This window comes from Juglans regia, chromosome 5 (assembly GCF_001411555.2).
Source record: "Juglans regia cultivar Chandler chromosome 5, Walnut 2.0, whole genome shotgun sequence".
Classification (NCBI taxonomy): Eukaryota; Viridiplantae; Streptophyta; class Magnoliopsida; order Fagales; family Juglandaceae; genus Juglans; species Juglans regia.
Genome location: NC_049905.1, coordinates 20,964,112 through 20,974,095, shown reverse-complemented (window position 1 = coordinate 20,974,095; position 9,984 = coordinate 20,964,112). Strand labels below are relative to the sequence as shown.

General features: G+C 37.1%; 2 protein-coding genes across 4 annotated transcripts; both read left to right on the top strand.

Annotated features, from left to right (window-relative positions):
• Positions 1–1,066: 1,066 nt before the first annotated feature.
• LOC109003659 (pentatricopeptide repeat-containing protein At2g22410, mitochondrial-like) lies at positions 1,067–5,043 on the top strand. 3 transcript variants are annotated; one of them, XM_018981894.2, is made up of 3 exons: positions 1,067–3,200; positions 4,268–4,404; positions 4,544–5,043. In XM_018981894.2, exon 1 carries the CDS (start codon positions 1,121–1,123, stop codon positions 3,146–3,148), a length of 2,028 nt encoding a protein of 675 aa, XP_018837439.1. In that variant the 5' UTR covers positions 1,067–1,120; the 3' UTR covers positions 3,149–3,200; positions 4,268–4,404; positions 4,544–5,043. The 3 variants fall into 3 exon arrangements, with proteins under 3 accessions (XP_018837439.1, XP_035545869.1, XP_018837441.1); XM_035689976.1 differs by having other exon boundaries at positions 3,812–4,404; XM_018981896.2 differs by lacking the exon at positions 4,268–4,404.
• Positions 5,044–6,954: 1,911 nt separating this feature from the next.
• On the top strand, positions 6,955–9,355 carry LOC109003654. The gene is made up of 4 exons (XM_018981888.2): positions 6,955–8,826; positions 8,917–9,032; positions 9,142–9,204; positions 9,310–9,355. Exons 1-4 carry the CDS (start codon positions 6,955–6,957, stop codon positions 9,353–9,355), a joined length of 2,097 nt encoding a protein of 698 aa, XP_018837433.2.
• The last annotated feature ends 629 nt before the right edge of the window (positions 9,356–9,984 follow it).

Below are 9,984 nucleotides of genomic sequence, written 5' to 3'. Positions count from 1 at the left end.
AAATTATTAATATTTGTGAACGTTGGGTCTTACTATTCTTAAATATTCTCATATTATTTTATTAATTTCACTACTATTCACTTGAAATAATTTCAATATCCAATAAGAACACTAGTAGTAGAGTCAACTTAGCCAAAATTTAGCTAAAGTTTAGTTATGTTACATAATAATTTACTATAATTGACTCAATAAATAAACAATAATTATAACTCAAGATATATTCACTGGCCAAATCCGGCCAGCCTCTTGGACTAATTAAATATTATTTTTATCATCAACAATTCATCTTTCCGTTTTCATCCTAAACAGTTCATCTAATATCTTGGAAGTTGGACGACTTAAATGAAGTCTTCAATTTTGATAAAGTCAAGAAATGAAAAGCAATTGCAAACTTTTGAACTAATATATGACTTTGGAATGATAAGAGTTTCCGTTGTGAATACTTGATGTTGGAAAAATATGATAATTAAAAAAATATATCAATTGAAAAATATGATTGTTATAAAAAAAATAAAAAAATCGTTAAAAAATTATATTCGTTAAGAATAAGAGTCATGCTAATGTGCTGCTCAGCTTTGACCGCTGTATGCCCACTAGCACAAAATTATTTTTTTATTTTTATCTTTGTTATTTTTAAATTTTTTTAATATATTTAAATATTTTTAAAAATAAAAAAAATATATCAATACATTAAAAATCACTTTCTTAATCATTAAATAAAAAAAAATTAAATACATAAGCGGTCAAAATGAGAGGACAAACTCAAGTGGCATCCTAGAATTTTTTTAAAAATAATATAAACGTTAAAAAATTAATGTATACTTTTTTAATAATGAATAAATATTTAAATTATAATTATAATTAAAATAAATAAAAAATATCAAAATTTATATTTTAATATAATAATAATAGATTTAGAGAAAATATTATTTAGTATTATTAAAAAATGACTGACTAAATTTATAAAATGAATTCTCGAACCAAAATTTTGTCAAAGATGGTTAATTCCGTGAGAGCCTTAAATTCTTCTTTCAATTACTTCGACTCGATCAAAGTTGGGAAAAAATCATTGACTTCTTTCCCGCCGCACGCAAACACAAATGTATGCACTCATACCCTGATGAACCTCATTCACTCTGTAAGTGCTAACCCCGCCCTGCTCAGATCTCTGCGTTGCTTCCTGAACCCGCTCTCATGCTCTCTTCTCTCTACTTCACTTCTCCACTCTCGCTCCCTTTCACCCCTCAAAGAAAGACCCACCAACTGGAACACAACCCACACTTTTGTTCGAACGAACCCGCTTCTCTCGCTCTTAGAACAATGCCAATCCTTGTCCCAGTTGAAGCAAATCCAATCCCAAATGATCCTCACTGGCTTATTTTCGGATGGGTTCGCCCTTAGCCGGCTCATCGCCTTTTGCGCGATCTCCGAACAGCGAAATCTTGAATATTGCACCAAGATTTTGTACAATGCGCGAGACCCAAATGTTTTTTCGTGGAACGTTGCTATTAGAGGGTATTCGGAAAGCGAAAGCCCTGAAAAAGCGGTTGTGCTGTACAAGGAAATGCTGCGCAATGAAGGTTCGAGACCGGATAATTATACTTACCCTTTGTTGCTTAAAGTTTGTGCTAGTTTATCCTTGCAATTGATGGGAAGTCAGATTATCAGTCATGTATTAAAGTTGGGTTTTGCTTTGGATATATACGTGCACAATTCGGTGATTCATGTGTTAGTTTCATGTGGAGAATTGGGTACAGCACGTAAGGTGTTTGATGAAGGCTGTATTAGAGATTTGGTTTCTTGGAACTCCTTGATTAATGGCTATGTTAGAAGTGGGTTGGCAGGTGAGGCATTAAGTCTCTATCGAGAAATGGAAGTTGAAAGAGTGAAGCCGGATGAGGTTACGATGATTGGGGTGGTTTCTTCATGTTCCCAGCTAGCAGATCTGAATTGTGGTAGAGAATTTCATCGGTATATTGAAAGAAATGGGTTGAATTTTACACTTCAACTTTCTAATGCGCTCATGGATATGTATATGAAATGTGGTAGTCTTGAGGAGGCACAAGCAATATTTGATAGTATGACGAAGAGAACAATTGTCTCTTGGACTACTATGATCGTGGGCTATGCCAAAACTGGGTTTCTGGATATCGCGCGGAAGTTTTTCTATGACATGCCAGAAAAGGATGTTGTTCCATGGAATGCAATAATTGGTGGTTATGTTCAGGCCAAGCGCAGCAAGGAAGCTTTGACTTTGTTTCATGAAATGCAGGCTAGCAATATCAAGCCTGATGAGGTGACCATGGTTAACTGTTTATCTGCATGCTCACAACTTGGAGCGCTTGACTTTGGGATCTGGATCCACCATTACATAGAAAAACACAATCTCTTTTTGAATGTTGCCTTGGGAACTGCACTAGTTGACATGTATGCCAAGTGTGGGAACATCAAAAAGGCTCTCGAGGTTTTCCAGGAGATGCCACAGAGAAACTCACTGACTTGGACAGCCATTATCTGTGGCTTAGCTCTTCATGGGAGTGCACATGATGCTCTCTCTTTCTTTTTGGAAATGATTGACATTGGGTTGGTTCCAGATGAGATCACCTTTCTTGGGGTCTTATCTGCTTGTTGTCATGGAGGTTTGGTTGAAGAGGGTCGGAAGTATTTTGCTCAAATGAGCTCCATATTCAATGTTTTTCCCAAGCTCAAACACTACTCCTGCATGGTGGACCTTCTAGGTCGGGCCGGTTTTCTAGAAGAGGCAGAACAGCTTATTAAATGCATGCCAATGGAGGCAGACGCAGTTGTTTGGGGTGCATTGTTCTTTGCTTGTCACATGCATGGAAATGTTACGATGGGAGAACGGGCAGCTTCGAAGCTTCTTGAGTTGGATCCTGATGACAGTGGAATTTATGTTTTGCTTGCAAATATGTATGGAGAAGCAAACAAGTTTGAAGAGGCTAGGAAGGTGAGGAAGATGATGATGAGGAGAGGAGTAGAGAAGACTCCAGGTTGTAGCTCGATTGAGGTGAATGGCATTGCCTATGAATTTATTGTTCGGGATAAATCACACCCTCAATCTGAACAGATTTATGAATGTTTAGTTCACTTAACAAGACAATCGGAGCTAGTTGGATGCATATCGTGAAACAGTAATTCCTCTGTAGTGCCGAAGTTGGCAAGCAAATCTGAATTAGCAGGTCAGTTCTCCTCTCTTATTGTATGCCTTTCATCAAACAGAAATTATCTAGACAAAAGATCTGATTGGAGTTATGTATTGGTATTTAAAGTTTGATTTTTATGATTCATTAAGTTCTCATTCAATGTGATATAAATATGTGTCTGCTGCATGTTCCTGTTTTCAATTTTGCTGGATCTTTATTTTTTCTCTATTTTTTTGTCTTCCACTTTTCTGTGTGGTGGGTGGAGGGAAGGGGGTGCTGAGACTTCTACGACATTGCAACTCTTATGTGACCAATTAAATGATCAGGACTTTGGTTTCCCTTTGCCTTTCCTCATCTGATTCAACAATTTCAATCAACCATGACTTTTGATGTTGTTATATACTGCTGTAAGGAAGCAGATAGTAGTTGCTAGTAAAGGCTGTTTATGGGATGCAGGACTCATCATAATTTTGTTGGACCTAGCCTGGATTGTTGGGATTTAGAGAGTTTGGTGTTTAGAGGCAGCATGCTTGTATTATTCAGTGATTTTGTGGCTTAGATTAAACACCATCCTCTTCCCTCCAATATATTCCTCCAAAAATGGTATCTATATTCTATAAGCTCTGGTTTGGTTGGTGTTGTGACAGGATAGAAATGTTGGGAAGGTTGTGGAAGGGGATGAGATATGGAAAAGGTTTGACCTTGGCTACTTGAATGAAGAACTACCCTTTTTAACCTAAGGGTCATTTCTATTGAATGATTGGCATTCGCTAATCTTTGAGCTTAATTGTAGCAACTTTACAAGCACGATTCAATTGTTAATTAGCCCTTGCACCAAAGTTTGCACTATGTCGATAGTGAGCTCCATCTCAGTTACATTCTTTTCCCAAGTGTTAAACTCACTGGGAGGCTTTGTGAGGCCTACTTTTTAGTCAGATGCCTTTTATATTTGGTAAGTATTGTGTTGCATGATTGCAGCTGTTTGTGAACGTCGTATGCAAAGTTACCACATTTCCTGTTTTAACCGATATAAGAGTAATATAAGAGTAATTGTGACATTGTCCAAGACTTTTCAGAGAAAGGCTTGTGGTTTTTTGTAACAGCAATGCTGCATCCTAAACAGCTCCTGCTCTGATTTTGTGGCTCAAAGGTTGTGATATAAAACCCGAAAGCTTGTTGCTTTTCTGCCCCTAGAAGGGATGAGATATATCCCAGGGTTATTTGTCAAACTCCAGCACAGGTTCTCCATATCCTCTATCATTTCTTTCCTTTAGTATTTCTTTCTGAGCCATATCTTTTATTGTTCGGGTTCATTTTGCTCCCTCCTTTTTGTCCATGTAAATGGGGCTCATTGTTGTCTCTGCATGCATTCACGGCAGGTCTTGAACATGGAATGTCAGATATAATTTTTAAGAAGCTGGAATTTCACAAAAGATCAGGATCTAAACAAAATCAAATCTTGTGTTGTGGCATTTGAATGGAAGGCCAGGTTCGTCATTTAAGTTGTACCGAAGATCCAAAGAAATTGGACGTCTATTGAAAAATGGTTTGCTGGTGTTATAGCACCTGGTAAACAGCCTGGTAGTCGACACAAAGTTGCAGATTGGGGTGGTGAGCAATCCAACGGTTTGATTCATATCTGCAACAGGAGGAGGTTCAAATCAGTTGGTGTTGCAGGTCTTTTACCAGGGGTTCTTCAGGGTTTTCTCTTCTGGAAATGTACATTTTCTTTTTATGCCAATGATCCTGTCCTGAATATTGCAGGTTGGTATTAATTAGTAGTACATTTATTGGAAGATGCATTTTGGTATTCCGCTGTCTTTTTTATTTTGTATTTATTTGTAGAGTATAAATTTGAGTTAATGTCAAATTTCCACGTTGCTCACGAGGTGCACACATAAGAAGGCCCCCAGACCAAATTGCATTTTCTCGATTGAAATCATGATGATTTTCATTTATAAGCGGAATAAAACATTTCCGCGCCGTGCCAAAGGTTAGTGACATGATTGGCATAAATCCCCCGCCTCCAAAATAGAGGTCTTGAGTTCGAAACTCCCTTCAACAAATGTATAAAAAAAAAAAAAAACATTTCAGTGGACTTCAACAAAAAGTATTGAAATGCAGTCAAATTTATTAGGTTTTATTCCATAAATAAAAATCTAATTTAAGTTGTTGAGAACCATAATCTCAATTTTATCACAAATAATATTCTTTTAGTCCATTGTAAATAACTTTTATTCTTCCCTGATACTTCAATTCAGAGTGTAGAAGCTGTATCCTTAATATCAAAAGTGTGCAGGAGATTCTAACAATTGTATAGAACTTCTGTCAATATCACGAATCAATAATTGTTGAATGGTGAAGGCCTTTTGGCAAAGCTCTTCAACAATGATGGAGCAGCGGATCAGTCCTTCGCGTAGTACATACAATGCAGGCCAGCCGGGAAGAAAGGAACTCGTAAAATATGTAAGTTTCACGTAATCTCTTTAAAATAATAATAATAATAAAAATCTTACATTTTGTGATGAGCTATATTTTTTTAAAAATATAATGCGTGTAGCTTGCATATTTTATAATTATATCTAATATTATTTGAGAGAAGAAAATACACAGACTAACATCCGTTACAACTCTATCGCACTTGCATAAATTTTAGGTTAGATTTGGATAATGAGATGAGATGAGATGAATTGAGATAAAAATTAGAAATTGAATAAAATATTATTATAATATTATTTTTTAATATTATTATTGTTTTAGAATTTGAAAAAAATAAATTATTTATTATATTTTATGTAAAAATTTATAAAATTTATAATAATAAGATGAAATGAGATGAGATGATTTGAGTTGTAATTAGAATTTATTGTATTTAATGTCATGCATTGAAGTTTGTTCTTTAGTATAACATTTCTGGATATTGCATCAATACAGAACTTCACGTTTTTTTATCCAAATGAAAAACTATTGTACTTAAAGATTAATTTTTTTAATCTTAATTTTTAATTTTTTTTTAATTTTTTTTCACTTAATGGTTAAAAAAGTAACTATTAGTAAAATTGTATATTTTTTAAATTTTTTCTTAATGATTAAAGATATTAAAAAATATATTAAAAAAATAATAATAAATACACTAAAAATAGTAAAGTGGTGGTAAAAAAGTTATAAATATATGATTGCCCGTTCTTAAAACCCATGGCTAGCATGCAGTGATTTTGGAACTCTTGTCCTGTTTGTGGCTAAACCATTCAAGTTCATAATTACAAATCAGTCAATTTCCGAAAGCAAAAGCACGAAGCTAAATATATAAAAGATTAAAATGCCAATTACTTGGTGAAATTACAATTTATTTAAAAGTTTAACTAATAAGAATATGTATATTTTATTATTTAATTTATATTTAAACGCTCTCCTTATGTATGGATAGACTCTTTTAATAAGTGAATTCAATACATAAAATATTTAATTAAATTGATAAAGTATAGAGCCAGAGTTTAAAGGCTTTTACTATGATATTATATGAAATCACTTCTTATTCTAAAAATTTATTAAGATAGGGAGGATTAATTTTATTAATTAATTTATATGTTAAGAGCACAGGCCTGTTGCTCTTTTTCTTGGCAAGCAAAACCATGCAAGAAAGTGAAAATAGTTGGAATACAGGTTACTTCCAATGTATATCAACCACTTCGATACCCAGGCCATATCAGTTTTACGTACGCTTCGAAAATTTTGCATGCATTATATATCCTCTTTACAATTGTCACAAGATCAACAAGAATTACGTACGATGAGGCCGACCCAGATGATGGATTGCCATGATCTTCCGGTAGTCACGATGCATTCTGCTGAAGAACTCGACAGAAGATTGAGAGACGTCGAAGACTCCATTTCCCAGAATCCGGGCTGCGTTCTTTCCCACACCACCCGAAGCCGTATTCAGTCCGAACTTGCTTCTCGATTCGACGACCAACATTGCTCCTATCACCCCAAACTCCAACACCTGGACAGAGCTTCCAATTCCGCCTCCATAGCCGTATTGCTTGCCCCGATGTCCCCCTGCCTCGCCCTCTTATACGCCACCGCGCTCTTCCAAATTGCCGAGCATATAGCCACCGCTTTAGAGTACAAAGCCGTCATCAAGGAATGCTTGCGCGGGTTAATGATAAGCATACCCAGGGAACCCGTTGAAGATTTCGAAGCCTTGGAAATTGACATTGCGAGACTGCAGCTCGCATCTCTCGTTGAGGCATCCGCGGACAGGATCCTTTCTCTTGGGGATGGTAACTGGCCGGGAAAAAAGAGCGAGTTGGAGGTTCTAGAACGGAAAAAGAAGGAGATCTTTGAGGGGTTCTCGGTAAAACGACAGCCCCGCGGGGCTCTCAAGAATGTCCTGCCTGACGTAGAAATGAGGGCTCGAGTTAGGACTTACTGGGAAAACACCACGAGTCATGAAAAACGAATGGAATTCTTTAATATAGGAATCCAAGAACTTGAAGCTCATTTGGACAAGAATAACTTGAACACAGCGAAGCAAGTCTTGAAGGAAGCCATAGAACTCGCTAAGGAGACGAAGAAATGGAAGTTTTGGCTGTGTTGTTGCTGCGGAGCGAGGTCTTGGGATGATAAATCGAACCTGGAGCACATTGCCAATGCGCATTGTGGAGGTCTGTCAGAGTATGAACGAGGCCTTTTGCCGCAAGGACTTCCTAGAGAGTTCGTTCAAATGGTAGAATCCGGGGATTGGGGACCCGTGAATTTTCGTTCAGCCAACAAGATTATGAGAGATCTGTCGTCTACTTCATACGTCATAGGCAAGGAAGTATTTTGTCGAGATAAGAAGCGCATTGAAATCCTTGACAGAATTCGTTCTTGCCTGCAATTGTTTATTGGCATTGATTGTTTTGCCCCATATCATCTCCAAATGTTGCAAACTTTTACAGCAAAAATGCTGCAAAAACGCTTTAGGACATCGATACCTACGGAACATGTGGTGCACCAGACGCTCCAGTCGATATTACTTCTGGAAGCCTCAGAGCTTCAAGAGGTTTTCCGATGGTTAACAAATCTGGGTAGTGCTTGCGCATTGCGTTGTCTTTCTGAGAATTCTTGGAAAAAAGTTGGCGTGCAAGAGAGGACTGATTTCTGCTCTAGTCTCCTTTTGGAGCGATTCTTGGGAGGAGATATTGATGCTGAAAGGACATCTTCTGTAGAAGAGGTTGATGCTGATGCTTTTGTACGTTGGTTATGCAAGGAAGGTCCTGCAATTGAGGATCATTTAAAGGCATGGACTAATCTGAAAGAAACTGCAAAAAGTTCAGGAATGGAGTTCTTCAAGATCCTTGGGACCGAACTTCAGCGTCTGCGGAGGCTGTGCCGGGAAAAAAGCGATATGTTGCTGAAAGATGAAGCAATTGTGAATGTCCAGATAATCTGTGGTGAAGAAGTTGAGAAAGGGGAACGAAATCCAGGGTACGTCTCACAGTGTTTAGACAGCCTCTTGTTTTGTCGGAAAACTGAACTTTTAGGTCAGGAGGGCGATTCAGAGAGCGATAGAACTAGGGCTGAAATTTGTACCATAGTTAGCATTCTGGAGGAAGCAGATACGGACGCAACCATAACAATGGCAATCAAGAAGCACAGAATTAATCTGGCTTTAGAGGTGGGTATGCCCATTTTAGATGGTAAACTATTTTATTGATGTTAGGTGTTCTTGTAGCCTTCTGGTCTCTCATTCTGTTTAGTGTGGCAGCTTTCCAAACAAGATGCTTTAATCCTGGCAACTAATACCGCCATTAGGAACACGGAGCAGAAACTTGGGATGGTATCTGCCTTTGACTACGGGTCGATTCTGGTTATCCTATTGAAGTCATTCTTGCAGGTTTAGATTGGCTTCTCTGGATGTTCTCTTGAATTTTCTTACCTTCTTGTTGGCCTGCATGTTTATTTATGTTTTCTGCTAAATCTCTCTTTATAGGCACGCATACTGGGAACCGGTTGATAAAGATGCTGCGGAGAGGTATAATGCTGCAATTCAAGGGTTTGTTTTGTTAAGTTGAGATTAGCATCATGCTTGCATTCTCATGAAGCTTTCCACTTTTTTCTTTTTCGGCTAATGATGAGCTTTCACCTGTGTTGTGCTCAGTTTCTGTCCTGCTGTCAACAATGGTGGAAATGCTTCTAATCCTTGAGAATGGTGTTCCCGTAAGCAATGCTGAATTGGAGCAAAGAACTCAATAAGAGGAATTTTGAACAACCCGGAAGAGAGGATGTGTGTCCCAAGCTGTCCAGACAGTTCACTTGTGACATTCTCCAAACCTCATGAAAATGCTAGTTCAACTGAGCAGCAGCCACTACTTCTCATAGGCAAATACATAGGATTTTGAGTATAGGAGAGATTTTTATGCATAGCTATTTTTTCATGATGAGAGTTCTTCATCATCTTGCCTACTATTATGTTGCATAAGAAAGAAGAAAGGGGGCGCATGGGGTTCAATGACAAACAAATGCTGTATAGTTGGTGAAATTGATACTCGAAATAAAAGGGAAAATTTGTTCTGGTTTTGGAAATTCTCTGCTTCCAATTGACTTCTTTACCTGAACACACATCCGAACAGAATGACTATTTTTCAGTCTCTGACTCTCTATATTCACCATATTCATTCCTACCGATCTGATATATATACTAAGCTCCTGCACTGCTCTGAGAACTCCTTATCATATTCCCTTTATATTCTGTTTTTAAATTGTATTCTAAAACTCTTGAGTTTCATGAAAAAATATTGTAGATTATTGCAATTGCTCTCAAACAATTCAAAGA

Excerpts from the sequence above, each read along its gene's own strand:
- LOC109003654 (XM_018981888.2), top strand. The coding sequence starts at position 6,955 with ATGAGGCCGACCCAGATGATGGATTGCCATGATCTTCCGGTAGTCACG. Across the intron at positions 8,827-8,916 it reads GAATTAATCTGGCTTTAGAG|CTTTCCAAACAAGATGCTTT; the intron begins GTGGGTATGCCC and ends TTAGTGTGGCAG. Across the intron at positions 9,205-9,309 it reads TATAATGCTGCAATTCAAGG|TTTCTGTCCTGCTGTCAACA; the intron begins GTTTGTTTTGTT and ends TGTTGTGCTCAG.
- LOC109003659 (XM_018981896.2), top strand. The coding sequence starts at position 1,121 with ATGAACCTCATTCACTCTGTAAGTGCTAACCCCGCCCTGCTCAGATCT.